At 52.0% G+C, this 24,820-nt stretch overlaps 2 protein-coding genes across 2 annotated transcripts in view; one reads left to right on the top strand and one right to left on the bottom strand.

The window, feature by feature from the left end:
* The window catches only part of ABHD12B (abhydrolase domain containing 12B), a 34,452-nt gene extending 25,903 nt beyond the window's left edge, over positions 1–8,549 (top strand). Inside the window, exons 11-13 of the mRNA XM_060261415.1 lie at positions 1,539–1,617; positions 4,136–4,260; positions 8,493–8,549. Coding sequence (XP_060117398.1) covers positions 1,539–1,617; positions 4,136–4,260; positions 8,493–8,517 — 229 coding nt within the window. The 3' untranslated portion in view covers positions 8,518–8,549. The remainder of the gene's footprint in view (positions 1–1,538; positions 1,618–4,135; positions 4,261–8,492) is intronic.
* A 2,714-nt stretch (positions 8,550–11,263) lies between these two features.
* Positions 11,264–24,820, bottom strand: part of PYGL (glycogen phosphorylase L) — an 88,277-nt gene continuing 74,720 nt past the window's right edge. Inside the window, exons 16-20 of the mRNA XM_060261159.1 lie at positions 20,821–20,962; positions 19,121–19,328; positions 16,301–16,435; positions 14,436–14,502; positions 11,264–11,598 (exon numbers count right to left, since the gene is read on the bottom strand). Of these exons, the coding sequence (XP_060117142.1) occupies positions 11,398–11,598; positions 14,436–14,502; positions 16,301–16,435; positions 19,121–19,328; positions 20,821–20,962 (753 nt within the window). The 3' untranslated portion in view covers positions 11,264–11,397. The remainder of the gene's footprint in view (positions 11,599–14,435; positions 14,503–16,300; positions 16,436–19,120; positions 19,329–20,820; positions 20,963–24,820) is intronic.

Here is a 24,820-nt window from a genome sequence, read left to right as displayed (position 1 = left end):
TCTGCTTGGTAAGCAGAAGGTCCCAGGTTCAATCCCCAGCGTCTCCAACTAAAAAAGGGCCCAGGCAAGTAGGCGTGAAAAACCTCAGCTTGAGACCATGGAGAGCCACACAGAGGGATGGTGGCTCAGTGGTGGAGAATCTGCTTGGTAAGCAGAAGATCCCAGGTTCAATCCCCGGCATCTCCAACTAAAAAAGGGCCCAGGCAGGTAGGCGTGAAAAATCTCAGCTTGAGACCCTGGAGAGCCACTGCCAGTCTGAGTAGACAAGACTGACTTTGATGGACCGAGGGTCTGATTCAGTATAAGGCAGCTTCATAGGTTCATATCTGTCTGTTGGGGAAGGATGGTGGCTCAGTGGTAGAGCATCTGCTTGGTAAGCAGAAGGTCCCAGGTTCAATCCCCAGCATCTCCAACTAAAAAGGGTCCAGGCAAGTAGGCATGAAAAAGCTCAGCTTGAGAGTCTGGAGAGCCGCTGCCAATCAGGTGAGGGACAGTGGCTTAGTGGTGGAGCATCTGCTTGGGAAGCAGAAGGTCCCAGGTTCAATCCCCAGCATCTCCAACTATAAAGGGGCCAGGCAAATAGGCATGAAGAACCTCAGCTTGAGACCCTGGAGAGCCGCTGCCAGTCTGAATAGACAATACAAAAATATTGTGCAAAACACACACTCTTGAATAGTTTATACAAAATTAAGTATATTGTATTGTGTCATATAATGAACAGCATACAAAAGTAGGCATACATTCATACAATCAGAAATAAAGCCAAACAAGAGTCTCAAATACAGTACTTCAGGGAGGACCCCTCACAGTCTCTTAATTTTCCAAATAGAGTACTAAGACTCAATAATTTATTTATTTTATTTATTTATATTAAGATTTATACCCCGCCCTTCTCACCTAAGTGTCTCAGGGCGGCTTACAACATAATAATAAATACAAATACAAATACAAAATAATAATAATAATAATAATAATAATAATAATAATAATAATAATAATAATAATAATAATAATAATAATAAAGTTCCACAGGAAAGAGCTGGCCTAATGTGGTCACTGTGTGAGAGAGGATGCTGGACAAGATGGGCCCTCACTGGTCTGATCTTATGAAGGCCTCAGCCTCTCTGCCCTGTTGTTGGCCCTCCAGAGGAACTGGCTGGCCACTGTGTGAGATAGGAGGCTGGACTAGATGGACCCTCACTGGTCTGATCCAGCAGGGCTCTTCTGATGCTCTTCTCAGTGGAAGACCTCAGCCTCTGTGCCCTGTTGTTGGCCCTGCAGAGGAACTGATTGGCCACTGTGAGAGGCAGGTTGCTGGACTGGATGGACACTCATAGGTCTGATCCAGCAGGGCTCTTCTGATGTTCTTATGAAGGCCTCAGCCTCCATGCCCTGTTGTTGGCCCTCTAGAGGAACTGGTTAGGGGCCTCTGTGTGACACAGGAGGCTGGACTAGATGGACCCTCACTGGTCTGATGCAGCAGGGCTCTTCGTATGTTATATTCTTATGTCTCTAAGTGGCTCCATTCTCACCCACAGTGTCCAAGTGCTGTCCAGCCCAATCTTAATTTTGCATTCAGAGGACGATAACATGATACCCATCAGCCACGGCAGAAAGGTAACGTAGCCTCTCCTTCATAAGTGAGGAGTTTCTGTGAATGAGAGCCATAGGAGACGACTCCCTTCTGCTGGAGCCAGTTTGGTGTAGTGGTTAAGTGCACGGACTCTTATCTGGGAGAACCGGGGTTGGATCCGCCACTTGCATCTGCTGGAATGGTCCTGGGTCAGCCAGAGCTCTTACAGAGCTGTCCTTGAAAGGGCAGGTTCTGGGAGAGCTCTCTCAGCCCCACCCACCTCATAGGGTGTCTGTTGTGGGGGAGGAAGATAAAGGAGAGTGTAAGCTGCTCTGAGACTGATTCAGAGAGAAAGGTGGGGTATAAATCTGCAGTCTTCTTCTTTGAGTGGTGACGTTTCAGTTTAGTTTAGTTCCATTTCAGTTCATTTAGCTACAGCAGAGTAACGTGGCCACCTCCATGGAATCGTCCCTCTGCGAAGGCAAAGTGCCACTGGATACCCCCTGCATAGAACTATGCAGGGGAAGGGTCTTCTGCGAGGTAGTTTCAGAGGATAGCACGACTCAACACCAGAAACATGTGGGGTTCCAACTAGGTTTTTGGGTGTCGTGTTTGCAAAGCCAAATATCCACAGAACTCCGACTCTTGAAAGGTGATATCTCCCAAAAACTTGTTCGTCTCTAAGGCACGCCTGGACTCGAATCTAGCTCTTAATGGATGAAAGTAGAAGCATTATTGGAACTCTCTGCCTATGGCAGTGATGCTGTGCCTTCTTGGTGCTTGGGGGGGGGGGCACAGTGCAGGGCATCTAAACCCACTAGTGGACCTCGTGATGGCACTTGGAGTTTTTGGCCACTGTGCGACATAGAGTGTTGGACTGGAGGGGCCTTTGGGCTGATACAACATGGCTTATGTTCTTCTGTCTGGGAAAGGGATGCTTGAGGGGCAAGAGTGGGAGGGTGGTTGGAGTTCCTGCCCCACTGCTGGAGTTCTGACCCTGCTGGTGGACCTCTTGATGGCCCTGGGTTTTGGCCACTGTGCAACACAGAGTGTTGGGATGGATGGGCCATTGGCCTGATCCAGCATGGCTTCTCTTATGTTCTTACGTGACACAGAGTGTTGGACTGGATGGTCCACTGGCCTGATCCAACAGGGCTTCTCTTATGTTCTTATGTGACACAGAGTGTTGGGCTGGATGGGCCATTGGCCTGATCCAGCATGGCTTCTCTTATGTTCTTATGTCTGGGGCAGTGATGCTCTGTATTCTTGGTGCTTGGGGGCGGGGGGGAAACAGTGGGAGGGCTTCTAGTGTCCTGGCCCCACTGATGGACCTCCTGATGGTACCTGGTTTTTTGGCCACTGTGTGACACAGAGTGTTGGACTGGATGGGCCATTGGCCTGATCCAACATGACTTCTCTTATGTGACACAGAGTGTTGTACTGGATGGGCCATTGGCCTGATCCAACAGGGCTTCTCTGATGTTCTTATGTGACACAGAGTGTTGGACTGGATGGGCCATTGGCCTGATCCAACATGACTTCTCTTATGTGACACAGAGTGTTGGACTGGATGGGCCATTGGCCTGATCCAACATGACTTCTCTTATGTGACACAGAGTGTTGGACTGGAGGGGCCACTGGCCTGATCCAACAGGGCTACTCTTATGTGACGCAGAGTGTTGTACTGGATGGGCCATTGGCCTGATCCAACAGGGCTTCTCTGATGTTCTTATGTGACACGGAGTGTTGGACTGGATGGGTCACTGGCCTGATCCAACAAGGCTTCTCTTATGTTCTTATGTGACACAGCGTGTTGGACTGGATGGGCCATTGGCCTGATCCAACAGGGCTTCTCTTATGTTCTTATGTGACACAGCGTGTTGGACTGGATGGGCCATTGGCCTGATCCAACAGGGCTTCTCTTATGTTCTTATGTGACACAGCGTGTTGGACTGGATGGGCCATTGGCCTGATCCAACATGGCTTCTCTTATGTTCTTATGTGACACAGAGTGTTGGACTGGATGCGCCATTGGCCTGATCCAACATGGCTTCTCTTATGTTCTTATGTGGCACAGAGTGTTGGACTGCAGGGGCCATTGGCCTGATCCAACAGGGCTTCTCTTATGTTCTTATGTGACACAGAGTGTTGGACTGGAGGGGCCATTGGCCTGATCCAACAGGGCTTCTCTTATGTTCTTATGTGACACAGAGTGTTGGACTGCAGGGGCCACTGGCCTGATCCAACAGGGCTTCTCTTATGTTCTTATGTGACACAGAGTGTTGGACTGCAGGGGCCACTGGCCTGATCCAACAGGGCTTCTCTTCTGTTCTTATGTGACACAGAGTGTTGGACTGCAGGGGCCACTGGCCTGATCCAACAGGGCTTCTCTTATGTTCTTATGTGACACAGAGTGTTGGACTGCAGGGGCCACTGGCCTGATCCAACAGGGCTTCTCTTATGTTCTTAATGCAGCTGTCTTTGTCTCTCACCCCCGTCTTCCTGTCTCTGAGATTCAGAGTGAAGGGTGTGGTATAGATCCTATATCTTCTTCTTTTTTAGCTTTATGAGATCGCCCGGAATGCCTCCCCGAAGAAAGACACCATCCAGTTCATTTCCTTCCCTGCCAGCAAGGGCTACAGCCACGATCATCTTTCCTCCAATCCTGAGCTCCCAGACATACTGAAGTGAGTGCACCATGCTGCAGGGAAGCGATGCGGGACCCAGTTTCTCCCTGGCACTTCAAAGGGCACCCTGTACGGGATGAGATGGTGGGGAACGGACTGGGTGGCGAGCAGGAGGCAAAGTTTCACCCAGCCTTTGCCAGCAGGATGCAATTAAGTGATGCTGGTGCTTTTGAGCTGAGTTCAAAGCATGACGAAGGATGGATGTGCGATGCTTCTGCCCCAGGGCCCCGCCCTCCCCAGGCCACCTGCACTCCTGCTGTGAGCAGATGATCCTTGGAAAGGGGCTGTGGCTCAGTGGCAGAAGCTTTACTTGGCACACAGAAGGTCCCAGCATCTCCAGTTAAAATGGCTGGGCCTCTCTGGCTGACTCATACATGGACACACCCATGAAGGTGCCTTATATCGAATCAGACCTTTGGTCCATTGGGGTCTGTATTGTCTACTCAGACTGGCAGCAGCTGTCCAGGTTCTCAGTTGGAGGTCTTTCCCATCACCTCCTGCCTGGTCCCTTTAACTTAAGAAACTGGGGATTGAACCGGGGACCTCCTGCATGCCAGGCAGATGCTCAGCCATGGAGCTACAGCCCCACTTCATGGCTCTCCAGGGTCTCAGGCTGAGGTCTTTGCCATCACCTCCTGCCTGGTCCCTTTAACTGGAGAAGCTGGGGATTGAACCTGGGACCTCCTGCATACCAGGCAGATGCTCAGCCACGGAGCTACAGCCCAACTTCATGGCTCTCCAGGGTCTCAGTTGGAGGTCTTTCCCATCACCTCCTGCCTGGCCTTATTAACTGGGGATGCTGGAGATTGAACCTGGGACCTCCTGCATGCCAGGCGGATGTTCTGCCACTGAGCTGCAGCCCAACTTCATGGCTCTCCAGGGTCTCAGGCTGAGGTCTTTCTCATCACCTCCTGCCTGGTCCCTTTAACTGGAGAAGCTGGGGATTGAACCTGGGACCGCCTGCATGCCAGGCAGATGCTCTGCCACTGAGCTACAGCCCCAGTTCATGGCTCTCCAGGGTCTCAGTTGAAGGTCTTTGCCATCCCCTCCTGCCTGGTCCTTTTAACTGGAGAAGCTGGGGATTGAACCTGGGACCTTCTGCATGCCAAGCAGATGCTCTGCCACTGAGCTGCAGCCCAACTTCATGACTCTCCAGGGTCTCAGGTCAAGGTCTTTCCCATCACCTGCTGCCTGGTCCTTTTAACTGGAGATGGCAGGGATTGAACCTGGGACCGTCTGCATGCCAAGCAGAGGCTCTGCCACCGAGCCACAGTCCCTCCCCCAGGGTGCAGACTAAGAAAAGGCGTGAAACAGAGTACAATTGCTCAGCCCCTTGGAACTTACAAATCTTGGGCATCTTATCTCCACAGCATATTAGGAGATTTGAGTGGGTGCATGCATAAAGAGGGAAGAGCCCCATGGCGCACAGTGGTCAGCTGCAGTACTGCAGTCTGAGCTCTCTGCTCATGACCTGAGTTCAATCCTGGTGGAAGCTGGGTTCAAGTAGCCGGCTCAAGGTTGACTCAGCTTTCCATCCTTCTGAGGTCAATCAAATGAGGACCCAGCTTGCTGGGGGGGAAGTGGAGATCAGGGGTGGCCAATGGTAGCTCTCCAGACGGTTTTTTTTTTGCCTACAACTCTCGTTAGCCCCAGCCAGCATGACCAACGGCTGGGGCTGACGGGAGTTGAAGGCAAAAAACGTCTGGAGAGCTACCGTTGGCCACCCCTGGTGTAGATGACTGGGGAAGGCAATGGCAAACCACCCTGTCAAAAGTCTGCCGTGAAAACGTTGTGAAAGCAACGTCACCCCAGAGTTGGAAACGACTGGTGCTTGCGCAGGGGACTACCTTGACCTTTATGCATAAAGAAGACACTGTCCTTGATGTAGTCTTACAGTAAGCAAGTTTGGCCACGCCTGCTCCTCTGTAGCTTGATACTCTCCCCAAACCCTCGTCTTCCCAGGCTCCACTTCCCAAAATCATCAGGAATTTCCCAACCGCAGAGTGCTCCCATGTGTGCAAAAAGATCTTAACCAATTTGGCTCTTTCATTCAGACAACAGCCACCCAGAGCTTAGGCGCTAGAAGGGTGCTAGCTTACGTTTTGCTCCTGGTTGTGGAAACAATGTCCGACTGGGCCACGTGGAGAGCCCCAGCCTGCGTCGGCTGGGAAATTCCTGGAGATTTGGGGAGGTGGAGCCTGGGAAGGGGACGGTGTGGGGAGGGACCTCTGGAGGGTACCATGCTATCAGGGTTGGCCAAATTTGTCTAATGTAAGAGCCACATAGAATAAATGTCAGAAGTTTGAGAGCCGCAAGACATGAACATCAGATGATTGGGGTAGGGGAGGGAGGGAGGGAAGGAAGGAAAGAAAATATATGGGGAGGGAGGGAATGGTGGAAAGAGGAAAGGTAAAGGTTGTCCCCTGTGCAAGCCCCAGTCATTTCCGACTCTGAGGTGACGTTGCTTTCACGTTTTCACAGCAGACTTTTGACGGGGGGGGGGGGGGGGTTTGCCATTGCCTAGCGGCCCCGTGGCGCAGAATGCATTTCAAGTTGTGTTCTTTCCACCTCGGCCCCGTGGCGCAGAGTGGTAAAGCAGCCGTACTGTGGTCTGAACTTTCTGCTCACGACCCAAGTTCGATTCTGGTGGAAGCTGGATTCAGGTAGCCGGCCCATGGTTGACTCAGCCTTCCATCCTTCCGAGGTCGGTAAAAGGAGTACCCAGCTTACTGGGGAGGGGGGGGAGTGTAAAAGACTGAGGAAGGCAACGGCAAACCACCCTGTAAAAAAAAGTCTGCCGTGAAAACGTTGCGAAAGCAGCGTCACCCCAGAGTTGGAAATGACTGGTGCTTGCACAGGGGACCTTTCCTTTCCTTTTACTTGCCATTGCCTTCCCCAGTTATCTACACTTTCCCCCCCAGCAAGCTGGGGAGTCATTTTACCGATCTCGGAAGGATGGAAGGCCGAGTCAACCTGGGGCCGGCGACCTGAACCCAGCTTCCGCTGGAATCGAACTCAGGTCGTGAGCAGAGAGTTCAGACCACAGTACTGCTGCTTTACCGCTCTGCGCCACGGGGCCGAGGCGGAAAGAACACAACTTTAAACGCATTCTCCCCCCAAGCTGGCTTGGAGAAGTGATTGAAAGAGAGAAGTGTTTACTCCAAGCCAACCAACCGGGGCAGTGGAGACTTCAAGAGCCGCACCATGTGTGTGAAAGAGCAACACGTGGCTCCCGAGCCACAGTTTGGCCACCCCTGGACTATGCAGTCTGTCTTCCAAAGTGGCCGCTTTTCTTCAGGTGAACCGGTGTAATCCCAGGAGCTCTCCAGCCATCACTGGCGGGGGGGTGGAGGTTGGGAATCCTGGCCAAAACCCACACTGTCCTGTGCCAGCCCCTCCCCCCCCCGCAATGCCTAAGGGCAGTCGCACAACGGTTCCGCAGCAGCTTTCCGTGAGATTTGGAGGGCTTTACGCCCACCTCTCTAAGAGCATCTTTGGAGAATGAGGTTACATTGTCTAAAGCAGGGGTGTCAAACTCTTTCGTTATGAGGGCCAGATCTGACATAAATAAGACCTTGTTGGGTTGGGCCATATTGGGCCGGGCCATGTCGGACGGGGCCGTGTGTGTAGCTATTTTAAGATTAGGTAGCGGAGGCACAGACAAAGACAAGACTTTTTTTTTTTTAAATACCTTAGAACATTAGCATTCGTTGATTTTAAAGGCGCTCTCTTTGTATTTCTCCTCTGGGATCCAGGAAGCTGGGCAAAGGAAGCTCTGGCTCTTTCCCTCCCTCCCCAGGGGATGAGGAGGGGGGAGGAGCCTCAGCCAACAGAAGGAAGAGGGGCTTGGCTCAGCAGCTCCGCTGTGCGATTGAGAGAGCCTGGCAAAGCAAGCTCTCCCTCCCCCCCCTTCCTCCCCAAGGGAGGAGCCTCAGCCAATGGAGAAAGTAGAGGTTTCGCTCTGTAGCTCCTGTGCTGTTGAGCAAGCCTGGCAAAGCAAACTGTGATGCAGAAGGAAGCAAGAGAGAGGGGAAGAAGGAAGCAGACGACAGCCAATTGCTCGGGGCCCTTGTTCGGCCCCTGGGCTGCGTGTTTGACACCCCTGCTCTCACTTTGTCACACCGCTTCAGACCAACACGGCTGTCTACTTGGATCTGTTTTACAGGAAGGCAAGTAAACGTTTTCGAGGGACGTAGCGTTACAGCTCTTTCCCCCCCCCTCTTCCCTGACAGGAATTTTCTCCACAGCGTCAAGTGACCGGCGTTCCTCCACCCACGTCCGGCCCAGCCGAGAAGACGGTTCTTTGTTCTGACTTGTTCGCGAGCCGTAATAAAACAAAAAATCGGAAAGGGACAGCCGTGGCCTTTTTTTTTTTTTTGCTTTATTTTAAGCCTGCAGGTGTTTAGGAATGCATGGCGGGAGATCACACCCATCGTAGACAAGCTGTCAAAAAGCCAACCCCTGAGCTTCAGGCGAGAGGAAGACAGCAAAACTTTGCCGGGACTACCTGAAGCTTAGCAGCGTGGAATTCTGCCCTTGCGCCAGCTTGCCTTCCTACATCTATGGAAGCAGTTTGTGTGGGCAGCCCCTTAACTTCTTCATGGACCTGGCTGCAGGGGACATAGCACCTGTTGTATCTTTTAAAGCACCGCGGTATGGTGGGTGGGAATGGATTATAGCAGGAGTGGCCGACGGTAGCTCTCCGGAAGTTTTTTGCCTACAACTCCCATCAGCCCCAGCATGGCTGATGACTGGGGCTGATGGGAGTTGTAGGCAAAAAAATATCTGGAGAGCTACCGTTGGCCACCCCTGGATTATAGGCTCACCTCTCCTGGGAAGACGGACGGGAGGGAAACAGTTGACAGCGCAAGCGGCGTTTCCCTGCCATCTCGGAACCCCTCTTTCCCAGCAGGTGCTGTGCTATGTTAAGAAACTGATACAACCGTTGTACTACGAAGCACGTAAGATGGTGACTTGTCTAAAACGGTAGTCTACAAGCGGTCTTTAATTTTTTTTTTTCTTTTACACCTTGCCTCCTGGTCAGTGTTCCCTTCTAAGCTGCAGAGTCTTGTGAGCAAAAATTCTACTTTGCAAGTTACTGGTCTTAAAAAGGATGATATTGAATTTATAACCTGTCCTATACTCTGACTCTCAGAATGGCTTACGCTCTCCTTTACCTCCCTGACCCGCCCCCCCCCCACAGCAGACACCTTTGAGGTGGGTGGGGCTGAGGGAGCTCTCACAGCAGCTGCCCTTTCAAGGACAGAGTCTCAGAGCGCCCTGCAATCTCCTTTCCCTTCCTCCCTCACAACAGACACCCTGTGAGGTGGGTGGGGCTGGAAAGGGCTCTCACAGCAGCTGCCCTTTTAAGGACAGAGTCTCAGAGCGGCCTACAATCTCCTTTCCCTTCCTCCCCCACAACAGACACCCTGTGAGGTGGGGCTGAGAGAGCTCTTACAGCAGCTGCCCTTTCAAGGACAACTCCTGCGACAGCTCTGGCTGACCCAAGGCCATTCCAGCAGGTGCAAGTGGAGGCGTGGGGAATCAAACCCGGTCCTCCCAGATAAGTTGTATGCTGCTGCATAAATTGTTGCGTTCCTGAGCTAAGACAAAAATGTGTGAGCTGGAGCCTAAAAATCTGGGAGCCAAAGTCTCAGCTTAGAGGGAACGCTGCGTCTTGTTGACAGTATGTAGCACAAGCCAGTTCCAGCGAGGAGATATGTAACTGCAGCAGTGTTGCCCGGCCTATGGATTGGGGACCCCAAAATGGGTCACGAAGCCTCTGACAGTAGATCACGGGCCACGCCCCTGCTCCTTTCCATTGCTCTCTTTCGCATTTCGGAAACCAAGATCTGACCCTGGATACAGGATCCTGGACATTAGCTGATATCTTTTCTTCTTCACTTTATGTACATGTTGGCCAACTGCAATGTGTCCTGATGGTGACGTGAGTTTCTTAGAATCTCAGTGAGATCACAGGGAGAAGAAGCAGATGAAGAAGAGGTGGAACAGGAGGAGGAGACTGGATTTAGACCCTGCCCTTCACTTGGAGCAGCTTACAATCGCCTTCCCTTCCTCTCCCCACAACAGACACCCTGCGAGGGAGGTGGGGCTGAGAGAGCTCTGAGAGAACTGTGGCCGACCCAAGGTCGCACCAGCAGCTGCATGCAGGGGAGCAGGGAATCAAACCCAGTTCTCCAGATTAGAATCCATCGCTCTTAACTACTACGCCGAGCCCACTGGTGGACCTCCTGATGGTGCCTGTTTTTTTGGCCACTGCGTGACACAGAGTGTTGGACTGGATGGGCCACTGGTCTGATCCAATATGGCTTCTCTTATGTTCTTCCATCTTGGGCAGTGATGCTCTGTATTCTTGGTGCTTGGGTGGGGACAACAGTGGGAGGGCTTCTGGTGTCCTGTCCCCACTGATGGACCTCCTGATAGCACCTGGTTTATTGGCCACTGTGAGACACAGAGTGTTGGAGTGGATGGGCCATTGGTCTGATCTAACATGGCTTCTCTTAAGTTGAAGGAGAGGGGGGGCGAGCGGTTGGAATGTAACTTCCATGCACAAAGGCGGTGTATGTTGGAATGCCACTTGCTTGGGAGGTTCATAGTGGGGGAGGGGCAGTTGTATTCTTTCTCAAAAACATCTGGTTAGCCACTTGTAGAAAAGAGAACGCTGAACTACGTGGGTGCTGGGGGCATAGTTTGCCTAGGGGACCGGAAAAAAATCCTGGATCGTAAATTTGGACTTGTGGGCCACCGTACTGAAAATGTTGGGAACCACTGACCTACAGTTCTGATTAGCAGTTGATTGGTTCTCACCCTGTCCCTGGGAAGTGTGGGTTTTGCCATCAAGAGCTTGACAGCTCTGTTCCAGAACTCCAGTTCCCAGGTCTCCCCAGGAGGAAGGAAGGAGCCAGGAGACCGGCACCCATTTTAAGTAGGCCTCTCCCAACTTGTTCAAATTAACACAGCGGCCAAAAGATCAGATCCCTGCCAGCGTTCGGAAGCCAAATCACAAGAGCCCCATAAACCTTTACTACCGTTACTAGTTAAACAATGCCAGGGGGTGCATTTTCCACCCCGGACAGTACACAGCCACTAACACAAAAAGCTAAGCATCTCTCAGTTTCACATGTGCAACTTGTCCCCCATGTCGTTGGCCATCTGCTCATCCGCAACATCCCGGGGCACGTTGGGGGGCGGGATCTTGAGGTCGGAAGGTTCCATGTGCCAGATATCCCGGGCGTACTCCTTGATGGTCCGGTCGCTGGAGAACTTTCCAGAAGCGGCGATGTTTCTGATGACCGTTTTGGTCCATTCCTTGGAGTTCTGGGCAGGGAGAGAAAGAGGCTGAGTTTAGACGGAGGAGAGAGGCTTTTTCAGACTGAACCACCACCCTGCGCGGCCGGCCATAGCCTGTGATCTAGTTCATCTTTGCATCTCAGGCTTAGGGAATGTCACACAGAGCTGGAGAGAGTGCCGAAGAGGGCAACCAAGGTGATTAGGGGGTTGGCACATCTTCCCAGGAGGAAAGGCTGAAGATTCTGGGCATTTTTTTTTATTAGGGTTTGTAGAATCTTTCGGGCTCAAGTGCCGTGTTCTACTGGAGAAAGTTTTCCTTCCAGACGTTTCGTTCTCAGCTGCGGAGAACATCCTCAGTGGCATTGCAGCCGGAGCAGGCGCTCAGACCTTCTTGGCTGCTGTGCATTGAGTGGGGCCAGGGCTGCTGGAGAGCTGCTATTTCTAGGCTGGAGGGGGTGTGGTGAAAGGGCAATAGGTTTGTGGATGTGCCCATTGTTTGGGGGGCTTCCTGGAAGGGTAGTGATAAGGAAACTGGCTGTTGAATGTGACCATTGTTCTGTGTTGATTGCTGGGAGGGTTGGAAGGGGTGTAAAGATAAGGAAGATGGTTGTTGACTGTGCTGATTGTTCTGTGTAATGTGTGGTTGTTCTGTGACTTTTGTTCTGTCACTACCCTTCCAGGAAGCCCCACCAAACAATGGGCACACCCACAAACCAATTGCCCTTTCACCACGCCCCCTCCAGCCTAGAAATAGCAGCTCTCCAGCAGCCCTGGCCCCACTCAATGCACAGCAGCCAAGAAGGTCAGAGTGCCTGCTCCGGCTGCAACGCCACTGAGGATGTTCTCCGCAGCCGAGAACGAAACGTCTGGAAGGAAAACTTTCTCCAGTAGAACACGGCACTTGAGCCCGAAAGATTCTACAAACCCTAATTAAAAATTTGTTTGAAAAAAAAACTTAAAACATGGCTTAAAACATTAGCACTTGTTGGTCTTAAAGGTGCTTTCTTTGTATTTCTCCCGTGGGATCCAGGGAACTGGGCAAAGGAAGCTCTGGCTCTTTCCTTCCTTCCCCAGGGGACCAGGAGGGGAAGGAGCCTCAGCCAATAGAAGGAAGAGAGGCTTGGCACAGTAGCTCCAATGTGCAATTGAAAGAACCTGGCAAAGCAAGCTCTGCCTTTCCCTTCCTTCCTTCTCAAAGGAGGAGCCTCAACCAATGGAGAAAATAGGGGTTTTGCTTTGTAGCTCCTGTGGGATTGAGCAAGCGTGGCAAAGCAACCTGTGATGCAGAAGGAAGCAGATGACGGCCAGTTTCTCAGGGGCCTGATAGGAGCCCTTTGAAGGCCTGATTCAGCCCCAGGCCAGATGTTAACACCCCTGGACGAAAGGGAGGCCAGGTTTGTAAAATTATGCATGGGGGAAGCAAGCTGAGTAAGATCTTCTTCCTCTCCCTAAATATCAGCACTTGAGGGCATCCAGCAAAGCTGGTGGGGCGGTGCGTTCAGGGTGGACAGAGAGTGACTAAAATGGAATTTGGTGCTGGAGGATGTATTGGCAGCCACAGCCATTGACAGCTTTAAAAGACGGATTCCTGGAGAAGAAGTCTATCAGAGGCTTCTAGCCATGGTGACCAAAAAGAAACCTCCACATTCAGAGGCAGGCAACCTCTGGATCCCAGTGCCAGGAAACATCAGGGGAAGGCCTCAGCCTCCATGTCCTGTTGTTGGCCCTCCAGAGGAACTGGTAGGCTACTGTGTGAGACAGGAGGCTGGACCTTCACTGGTCTGATCCAGCAGGGCTCTTCTGATGATCATATGAAGGCCTCGGCCTCTCTGCCCTGTTCTTGGCCCTCCAGAGGAACTGGCTGGCCACTGTGTGAGACAAGAGGCTGAACTAGATGGACCTTCACTGGTCTAATCCAGCAGGACTCTTCTGATATTCTTATGAAGGCCGCAGCCTCTCTGCCCTGTTGTTGAGCCTTATGAAGGTTCTTATGAATGCCTCAACCTCTACCCTGTTGTTGACCCTTCAGAGGAACTGGTTGGCCCCTGTGTGAGACAGGAGGCTGAATTAGATGGACCCTCACTGGTCTAATCCAGCAAGGCTTTTCTGAAGTCCTCAAGAGGGCGGAGGTTACCAGCATCGAGGCACTGCTGTTGAAGACGCAGCTGCGCTGGGCAGGGCATATTTCTAGGATGGAAAACCACCGCCTTCCCAAGATTGCCCTGTATGGCGAACTCTCCACTGGCCATCGAAATAGAGGGGCACCAAAGAAGAGGTACAAGGACTCCTTGAAGAAATCCCTTGGCACCTGTCGCATCAGCCATCACCAGTGGTCTGACCTAGCCTCAGATTGCAAAGCATGGAGGCACACCATCCACCAGGCTGTCTCTTCCTTTGAGAACGCACGCATAGCTGGTCTTGAGGACAAAAGGAGATTGAGGAAGAATCGCACTGCTACAGCACCAACCCCAAATCAGACTTATCCCTGCAGCCATTGTGGCCGGACCTGCCTGTCCCACATTGGTCTTGTCAGCCACCAGCGAGCCTGCAGCAGACGTGGACTACTGCACCCTTCTTAAATCTTCGTTCGCGAAGTCAAGCCGAGAGATGAAGGCCTCAGCCTCTCTGCCCTATTGTTAGCCCTCCAGAGGAACTGGTCTGCCACTGTGTGAGACAGGATGCCGGAGTAGGAGGTTGTTCTAGCTCTGCTGGTGGACCTCTTGATGGCACTTGGGCTTTTTGGCCCCTGTGTGACACAGAGCGTTGGGCTGGATGGGCTACTGGCCCGGTCCAACATGGCTTCTCTTATGTCCTTAAGAGCTACTCCAAGAAAAAAGTGAGACAAAGAATTCAACTGGACATACCATGTAGAGCTGACTGACATTCTCTTGACATCGGACGTACGCTTCGTAGTCTGCAAAAACTTTAAACCTATTCAGAGGCAACAGAAGAAATCAATGAGCGTTGGTCTGCTTATTACTGAAATATGCATCTAGATCAGCAGTCCCCAACCTTTTTGGCACCAGGAACTGGTTTTGTGGAAGACAATATTCCCACAGACTGGGATGGGGGGTGGGTGGGTGATGCTTTCGGGATAATACAATTGTGCACTTTATTTCTCTTAGTTCGGTGTGGTGGTTAGGTGTGCAGATTCTTATTTGGGAGAACCAGGGTTGATTCCCCACTCCTTCACTTGCCGCTGCTGGAATGAACTTGGGTCAGCCATAGCTCTTGCAGGAGCTGTCCTTGAAAGGGCAGCTTCTGTCAGAGCTCTCTCAGCCCCACCCACCTCACATGGAGTCTGTTGTGGGGGAAGGAGATAAAGGAGATTGTAGGCCGCTCTGAGCCTCTGTCCTTGAAAGAGCAGCTTCTGGGAGAGCTGTCTCAGCCCCACCCACCTCACAGGGGAGGAAGGGAAAGGGGATTGTAGGCCACTCTGAGACTCTGTCCTTGGAAGGGCAGCTGCTGTGAGAGCCCTCTCCAGCCCCACCCACCTCACAGGGTGTCTGTTGTGGGGGAGGAAGGGAAAGGAGATTGTAGGCTGCTCTGAGACTCTGTCCTTGAAAGGGCAGCTGCTGTGAGAGCCCTCTCAGCCCCACCCACCTCACAGGGTGTCTGTTGTGGGGGAGGAAGGGAAAGGAGATTGTATTTCGCTCTGAGACTCTGTCCTTGAAAGGGCAGCTGCTGTGAGAGCCCTCTCAGCCCCACCCACCTCACAGGGTGTCTGTTGTGGGGGAGGAAGGGAAAGGAGATTGTAGGCGGCTCTGAGCCTCTGTCCTTGAAAGGGCAGCTGCTGGGAGAGCCCTCTCAGCCCCACCCACCTCACAGGGGGTCTGTTGTGGGGGAAGAAGTGAAAGAAGATTGTAGGCTGTTCTGAGACTCTGTCCTTGAAAGGGCAGCTGCTGGGAGAGCCCTCTCAGCCCCACCCACCTCACAGGGGGTCTGTTGTGGGGGAAGAAGTGAAAGAAGATTGTAGGCTGTTCTGAGACTCTGTCCTTGAAAGGGCAGCTTCTGTCAGAGCTCTCTCAGCCCCTCCCACCTCACAGGGTGTCTGTGGTGGGTGGGGGGAAGGGAGAGGGGATTGTGAGCCGCTCTGAGACTCTGAAATTCAGAGCAGAGGGCAGGATATAGATCCAATTTTGTCGTCTTTTTGTTATTACCATTACTGCATTGTACTATATAACGAAATAATTATACAACTCACAGCCCGGTTGCTAACAGGCCACGGACCGGTATCAGTCCACGTCTCGGGGGTTGGGGACGCCTGATCCAGATAACTGACCAGGACCAGTTACTGGGATCACGTGACTCCCTGGTACTACAGAAATGGCACACCCTCCCGATCTTCCCCAGATCCCAATTCAAGCTGCTGGTTTTGACCTTTGAAGCCCTGTATGGATTGAAGGTCTTCTTCCATATTCATATCACACATGGGAACTGATCTCACACATGGGCACAAATGAAGCTGCCCAGGGGTGGAATTCTAGCAGGAACGCCTTTGCATATTAGGCCACACACCCCTGAGGTAGCCAATCCTCCAAGAGCTTACAAGGCTCTTTTCTGTCAGCTCTTGGAAGATTGGCTACATCAGGGAGGTGTGGCCTAATATGCAAAGGAGCTGCTGCTAGTATTCCACACCCCTGGGCGCAACAGAAGGGGCTCTTTAAGGCTTATGTGTCTGAGGCACAGAGACGCCCAGTGCACCCTTTGAGGGACATGGCCTTCTCACCTGTCATGGTAGAACAACATGTCGATCACATCTTTGAAGAGGTCCGGTTGCTTGGGGAAGAAGAAGCCGCTCCGGATCTGATCGATGGCTTGCTTCAGCTCAGGTAGGCGATCGTAATAGTCTACAGCATTGTACCTACAGACAACAGGGGGAAACTGCTCATGAAGACACAAATCAGACTCTGGGTCCAGAAAAGGCCAGTCTTCTGTCTACTGAGACAGGCAGCTGCTTTCCAGGCTCTCAGGTCAAGGTCTTTCCCATCACTGCCTGCCTGGTCCTTTTTTAAACCAGAGATGCCGGGGATCAAACCTGGAAACTTCCGCATGCCAAGCAGAGGCTCTTCCACCGAGCCACAGTCCCTCCCCTAGGGCGCAGACCAAGAAAAGAGAGGATGATTGCTCAACCCCTTAGAACTGACATGTCCTGAACATCTGCACTCCGCTGCATGCGGAGAGGTTCAAATGAGTGTCTATGTATAGAAGGCGATGCTGGGGGATTGAACCTGGGACCTTCTCCACGCTAAGGAGATGCTCTCCCACTGAGCCACGGCCCCGCCCACTGTAAGGCAGCTCTGTGTGGGTTCATGTCTAACGGCAGAGGCATCCTCTCTGCTGCTGAAGAACCTTGTGCCAACCCTCATGCCGCTCTTCTCAGCGAGTGGGCACGTGAAGAGGCGAGAGGCATGGAGCCCTGGTTTTCTGCACGCGCGCACCAACGGGTCCCTTGGAAAAGCAGCACCAAGGTCAGTGTTTTCTGCCTCACACAGTGGCCAACCAGTTCCTCCGGAGAGCCAGTTTGGTGTAGCGTTTAAGTGTGCGGACTCTTGTCTGGGAGAACCCGGTTTGATTCCCCACTCCTCCACTTGCAGCTGCTGGAATGGCCTAGGGTTAGCCATACTCTCGCAGGAGTTGTCCTTGAAAGGGCAGTTTTTGTCAGAGCTCTCTCAGCCCCACCCACCTCACAGGGTGTCTGTTGTGGGGGGAGAAGGAAAGGAGATTGAATCAGAGTGGTTTACAGAGAGAAGGGTGCGTGGCGCAGAGTGTTAAAGCTGCAGTACTGCAGCCCTAAGCTCTGCTCACGACCTGAGTTCAATCCCCGGCGGAAGCTGGGTTTTCAGGTCGCCGGCTCGAGGTCGACTCAGCCTTCCATCCTTCCGAGGTCGGTCAAACGAGGACCCAGCTCGCTGGGGGGAAAGTGCAGATGACTGGGGAAGGCAAGGGCAAACCACCCCGTAAAAAGTCTGCCATGAAAATGTTGTGAAAGCAACGTCACCCTGGAGTCGGAAACGACTGGTGCTTGCACAGGGGACCTTTCCTTTCCCCTTTCCTTCTTCTCAGACTGGCTGCAGCTCTCCAGGGTGTCAGGCTGAGGTCTTTCATGTCACCTCCTGCCTGGTCCTTCGAAAACCAGAGATGCGGGGGGTTCAACCTTGGGACCTTCTGCATGTCGAGCAGATGCTCTTCCACTGAGCCACCACCACTCTGAGACTCAATAACTCGTGTTAATAATCCTTAGCCAGCACAGTGTACTGTTTAAGGGCAGCAGATTCTAATCAGGGAGAACCGGGTTCGATTCCCCCCTCCTCCTCTACATGAAGCCAGCTGGGTGACCTTGGGCCTGTCCCAATTCTCTCCAAACTCTCTCAGTCCCCACCTTTCTCTGCGGCCTGTTCTACTTGTCAAAAAGACATAAAAACGTAAGAGAAGCCATGTCGGATCGGGCCAATGGCCCATCCAGTTCAACACTCTGTGTCACACAGTGGCCAAAAAACCCCAAGTGCCATCAGGAGGTCCATCAGTGGGGCCAGGACACTAGAAGCCCTCCCATTGTGCCCCCCCCCCCCAGCACCAAGAATACAGAGCATCACTGCCCCAGACATAAGAACACAAGAGAAGCCATGTAGGATCAGGCCAATGGCCCATCCAGTCCAGTGGCCAAAAGACCAGTTGCCATCAGAAGGTCTACCAGTGGGGCCAGGACACTAGAAGCCCTCCCACTGCCCCCCCCTCAAGCACCCAGAATACAGAGCATCACTTGCCCCAGACAGAGTTCCATCAATACACTGTGGCTAACAGCCACTGTTGGACCTCTGCTCCAGATGTTTATCCAATCCCCTCTTGAAGCTGCCTATGCTTGCAGCCGCCGGCACCTCCTGTGGCAGTGAATTCCACATGTTAACCACCCTTTGGGTGAAGAAGGACTTCCTTTCATCAGTTCTAACTCGACTGCTCGGCAACTTCATCGAATGCCCACGAGTTCTTGCATTGTGAGAAAGGGAGAAGAGGACTTCTTTCTCTGCTTTCTCCATCCCATGCATGTAAACCTCTATCATGTCACCCCGCAGTCGACGTTTCTCCAAGCTAAAGAGCCCCAAGCATTTTAACCTTTCTTCATAGGGAAAGTGTTCCAGCCCTTTAATCATTCTAGTTGGCCCAGGAGCCCCACCCACCTCACAAGGTGTCACACACACACACTGTGGCTAGTAACCACTGATGGACCTCTGCTCCATATTTTTATCCAATCCCCTCTTGAAGCTGCCTATGCTTGTAGCCGCCGCCACCTCCTGTGGCAGTGAATTCCACATGTTAATCACCCTTTGGGTGAAGAAGGACTTCCTTTTATCCATTTTAACCTGACTGCTCGGCAACTTCATTGAATGCCCACGAGTTCTTGTATTGTGAGAAAGGGAGAAAAGTAGTCCCTTCTCTGCCTTCTCCATCCCAGGCAGAATCTTGTGTACCTCTATCGTGTCACCCTGCAGTCGACGTTTCTCCCAGCAAGATGCTCTAACCACCAAGCCCCGGTCCATCCAACACTCACCCTCTTCTGTCCAGCTCCTCCACGTCCTCTACCCGCATGCCGAAGATGAAGAGGTTCTCTTCGCCAGCTTCCTCGGCCATCTCGACATTGGCGCCATCCATCGTCCCAATGGTCAGAGCCCCGTTGAGCATGAATTTCATGTTGCCAGTACCGGATGCCTCGGTACCGGCTGTGGAGATCTGCTCCGATAAGTCAGTGGCCGGGATCACTGTCGAGAAGAGGCGGAAGGTCAGGCACGCTGTCCTCCCCGTGGCTCTTCCCCTCCCCCCAGTTTCTATTGCACCCTGCCTCCAATGGTCCCTCGAAGCTGCAGAGTCTTGAGAGCAAAAATTCTGCTTTGTAAGCTACCAGCATTAAAGTTGGGAGCTCCTGCCATTAAAGTTGGGAGCTCCTGCCATTTAAGTTGGGAGCTCCTGTCATTAAAGTTGGGAGCTCCTGCACAGAATAATAATAATAATAATAATAATAATAATAATAATAATAATAATAATAATAATAATAATAATCATTATTATTATCATTACTTTTTATTTTTATTATTATTATTATTGGATGGAGAAAGTAGAGAAAGAAGTCCTTTTCTCCCTTTCTCACAATACAAGAACTCGCGGGCATTCGATGAAATTGCTGAGCAGTCGGGTTAAAAGGGATAAAAGGAAGTCCTTCTTCACCCAAAGGGGGATTAACATGTGGAATTCACTGCCGCAGGAGGTGGTGGCGGCTACAAGCATAGCCAGCTACAAGAGGGGATTGGATAAAAATATGGAGCAGAGGTCCATCAGTGGCTAGTAGCCATGTTGGATCAGGCCAATGGCCCATCCAGTCCAACACTTTGTGTCACACAGTAGCCAAAAAACCCCAGGTGCCATCAGGAGGTTCACAAGTGGGGCTAGAAGCCCTTCAACTTTGATTATGATGATACTGGATTTCTATCCCGCCCTCCACTCAGGATTCTCAAAGCGGCTCATAATCTCCTTTCCCTTCCTCCCCCAAAACAGACACCCTGTGAGGTGGGTGGGGCTGGATAGGGCTCTCACAGCAGCTGCCCTTTCAAGGACAACCTCTGCCAGAACTATGGCTAACCCAAGGTCATTCCAGCAGGTGCAAGTGGAGGAGTGGGGAATCAAACCCCATTCTCCCAGATAAGAGTCCATGCACTTAACTACTACACCAAACTGGCTCAACACAAAACTGCCCCCCCCCCTCCACAAGCACCAAGAATACAGAACATCACTGCCCCAGAGAGTTCCAACAATATGCTGTGGCTAATAGCTACTGATGGACCTTTGCTCCATATTTTCATCTAACCCCCTCTTGAAGCTGGCTATGCTTGTAGCCGCCACCACCTCCTGTGGCAGTTTTAACCCGACTGCTCAGCAATTTCATTGAACGCCCACGAGCTCTCGTATTGTGAGAAAGGGAGGACAGGACTTCTTAGAAAACGAGAAAAGTACTTCTTTTCCATCCCAGGCAAGAGAAGGGAGGGGGCAGGCGGGGGGGGGGAGGCAAACTCGGCGTTTGTATGGGAGCCCAATACAGCACCCCCCCTTCCGGCGCCCTAGGCAACCACCTAGTTTGCCTAGCGGGCGAGCCGGCCATGACTGTAGCCTTCCTGGTTCACAGCTCGCGCTTCTAACCACCAACACAAAACCAACTCCCTCCGTGGACAGCAAGCACCGCAGGTTCAAAGACCGCCTTACCTTTTTCAGCCAGGGAGACACGGTAGTTCTCCAGGAAGATGACCTTCAGCTTGTTCCCCACCACAGGGTCGTTATTCACCACGTGGCCCACGGAGGTGATCAGCCTGATGATCATTTTCGCCATGTGGTAACCGGGAGCAGCCTGGAAGGGCAACAGTGAGAGTCTTTTCGAGCTATAGACTTCTGACACAGTGTGGTAGCTACAGCCACAAAATGGCTGCCGCAGGAGGCGGAGCCAGATGCAAAATGGCTGCCGCAGAAGGCGGAGCCAGGCGCAAAATGGCTGCCGCAGAAGGCGGAGCCAGGCGCAAAATGGCTGCAGCCACTCACCTTCAGTCACACAGTGAAGATCCTTGTGCTGTGGTGGCAGCTGCTGCCAAAAGTACATTTCTAAAAATCTGTCCAGTCAATCAAAACCTTCAACGGCCAATCAGAAGACTTGCTGAGGACAAGCTCCACCTGCCCATTAACTCCACTAGAAAAACATCTGGCGGGTGGGCACCATGGCTTGTTCTCTCGGAAACTGCTGGGATATGCGTGCAAGTTCTTTCCCCGATGCCATGAAAGAGCCAGTTTGGTGTAGTGGTTAAGTGGGCGGACTCTTATCTGGGAGAACGGGGTTTGATTCCCCACTCCTCCACTTGAAGCTGCTGGAATGGCCTTGGGTTAGTCATAGCTCTCTTGTCTGGGAGAACCAGGTTTGATTCCCCACTCCTCCACTTGCACCTGCTGGAATGGCCTTTGGTCAGTCATAGCTCTTTATCTGGGAGAACCGGGTTTGATTCCCCACTCCTCCACTTGCAGCTTCTGGAATGGCCTTGGGTCAGCCATAGCTCTCTTATCTGGGAGAACCGGGTTTGATTCCCCACTCCTCCACTTGCAGCTGCTGGAATGGCCTTGGGTTAGCCATAGCTCTCTTGTCTCGGAGAACAGGGTTTGATTCCCCACTCCTCCACTTGCAGCTGCTGTAATGGCCTTGGGTTAGCCATAGCTCTCTTGTCTGGGAGAACCAGGTTTGATTCCCCACTCCTCCACTTGCAGCTGCTGGAATGGCCTTGGGTCAGCCATAGCTCTCTTATCTGGGAGAACCGGGTTGGATTCCCCACTCCTCCACTTGCACCTGCTGGAATGGCCTTTGGTCAGCCATAGCTCTTTATCTGGGAGAACCGGGTTTGATTCCCCACTCCTCCACTTGCAGCTTCTGGAATGGCCTTGGGTCAGCCATAGCTCTCTTATCTGGGAGAACCGGGTTTGATTCCCCACTCCTCCACTTGCAGCTGCTGGAATGGCCTTGGGTCAGCCATAACTCTCTTATCTGGGAGAACCGGGTTTGATTCCCCACTCCTCCACTTGCAGCTGCTGGAATGGCCTTGGGTCAGCCATAGCTCTCTTATCTGGGAGAACCGGGTTTGATTCCCCACTCCTCCACTTGCAGCTTCTGGAATGGCCTTGGGTCAGCCATAGCTCTCTTATCTGGGAGAACCGGGTTTGATTCCCCACTCCTCCACTTGCAGCTGCTGGAATGGCCTTGGGTCAGCCATAACTCTCCCAGGGGTTGTCCTTGAAAGGGCAGCTGCTGTCAGAGCTCTCTCAGCCCCACCCACCTCACAGGGTGTCTGTTGGGGGAGAAGATATAGGAGATTGTAAGCCGCTCTGAGTCTCTGATTCAGAGAGAAGGGTGGGGTATAAATCTGCAGTCGTCTTCATCTTAATATGTTTATGCATGATAATTCCTAGTTAGTTAACCCAAGGCCAATAGAGAAGTCTGCATGTTTCTTCTGCCACAGTACAGGGGACAATGTACATGAGCTGGTATTGGAATTCTCTACTGGCTAACTAACAGATTGGAGATACGGCCAGAGGTAGAGTGGATAACTTTTTACTTCCTTCGTTCTCAATCTTGCTTGAGGCAAACAGAGAAGACGACCATAGATTTATACCCCGCCTTTCTCTCTGAATCAGAGTCTAAAAGCGGCTCACAATCTCCTTTATCTTCTTCCCCACAAGAGACACCCTGTGAGGTGGGTGGGACTTTCAAGGACAACTTTCCTACGAGAGCTATGGCCGACCCAGGGCCATTCCAGCAGCTGCAAGTGGAGGAGTGGGGAATCAAACCCGGTTCTCCAAGATAAGAGACGGCGCACTTAATCGCTACACCAAACTGGCTCTCGGTTTACAGACATGAGGTATAGTTGCAGAAACAAGATGTAGATTAGATAAAAATATGGAGCAGAGGTCCATCAGTGGCTATTAGCCACAGTGTGTATATATATGTGTCTGTGTGTGTATGTGTGTGTGTGTATATATATAATTTTTTTGTGCACTGTGTGACACAGTGTTGGACTGGATGAGCCATTGGCCTGATCCAACATGGCTTCTCTTATGTTCTTATGTGACACAGAGTGTTGGACTGGATGGGCCATTGGCCTGACCCAACAGGGCTTCTCTTATGTTCTTATGTGACACAGAGTGTTGGACTGGATGGGCCATTGGCCTGATCCAGCAGGGCTTCTCTTATGTTCTTATGTGACACAGAATGTTGGACTGGATGGGCCATTGGCCTGATCCAACATGGCTTCTCTTATGTTCTTATGTGACACAGAGTGTTGGACTGGATGGGCCATTGGCCTGATCCAACATGGCTTCTCTTATGTTCTTACAGAGCTAGACAGGTTTTCTCGTTTTGATCTCCCAGTTCCCTTTCCCCCGATTGCTTAGTAAGCGTCTCTTTTTTAAAGCTAATACATGTGCGGGTGCTGCCATTTCTTCTCCTCTGCTATATCAAACCCCAACAGAAACGAAGCAGTGTCGTGCCTGGGTTTGTCCTTAGATGGGAGACGACCAAGGAAGCCCAGAGTCGCTACGCAGAGGCAGGCAACGGCAAACCATCCCTGCGAGTCTCTCGTCTTGAAAACCCACAAGTTTGCAGTGGCTTGACAGCCTTTTCTACCACAAGCACAGGAAAACTGTTTTTTGGTTTCAACTTATAGAGAGGGGGGGGGAACCCCAACGCTTGCTGCTTGCCTGCGAAATGCACTGAATCACAGAAGTGCCTCAGTTATCGCTGACAGACCAGACCTGTCTGTCTCGTTTGGCCTGCAGTTCTTGAAAAACCACCCCAGCACACCCAGGCGGGACAAGTTTTTCCCTCTGATTTAGAACCGGAGGCAATCTTCACTGTTCTCAGGAATGCGAAAGAATAAAAGCTACCCACTGTCAGACTCTGTTCATTGATGCTATTGCTGAATGCTGATTACTAACCAGATTGATTAACTCACATATAGGCTCACTAACGTGTGCTAGTAGAATAGGAGAGGGGGACCAAGTAGGGGACAGCCAGAGAGTAGCTTCCCAGGGACATCAAAGGTTGCTAAGCATTCTTTGAAGTGGAGAATGCTGAGCAGATTCTCACCTCCTCCCTAGAAGCAGCCAGGACATTGCCGCCGAGTCTTGTGAGCAAAAATTCTACTTTGTGAGCGACTAGTATCTGGAGAGCCAGTTTGGTGTAGTGGTGAAGTGTGCAGACTCTTATCTGGGAGAACCGGGTTTGATTCCCCACTCCTCCGCTTGCACCTGCTGGCATGGCCTTGGGTCAGTCATAGCTCTCTTATCTGGGAGAACCGGGTTTGATTCCCCACTCCTCCACTTGCACCTGCTGGCATGGCCTTGGGTCAGTCATAGCTCTCTTATCTGGGAGAACCGGGTTTGATTCCCCACTCCTCCACTTGCACCTGCTGGAATGGCCTTGGGTCAGCCAGAGCTCTCTTATCTGGGAGAACCGGGTTGGATTCCCCACTCCTCCACTTGCACCTGCTGGAATGGCCTTGGGTCAGCCAGAGCTCTGGCAGAGGTTGTCCTTGAAAGGGCAGCTGCTGTGAGAGCCCTCTCCAGCCCCACCCACCTCACAGGGTGTCTGTTGTGGGGGAGGAAGGGAAAGGAGATTGTAGGCCGCTCTGAGACTCTGTCCTTGAAAGGGCAGCTGCTGGGAGAGGCCTCTCCA

Source organism: Heteronotia binoei, chromosome 21 (assembly GCF_032191835.1).
Source record: "Heteronotia binoei isolate CCM8104 ecotype False Entrance Well chromosome 21, APGP_CSIRO_Hbin_v1, whole genome shotgun sequence".
NCBI classification, from domain to species: domain Eukaryota; kingdom Metazoa; phylum Chordata; class Lepidosauria; order Squamata; family Gekkonidae; genus Heteronotia; species Heteronotia binoei.
The sequence above is the reverse complement of the archived record's forward strand: the minus strand, read 5'-3'. Positions and strand labels throughout refer to the sequence as shown.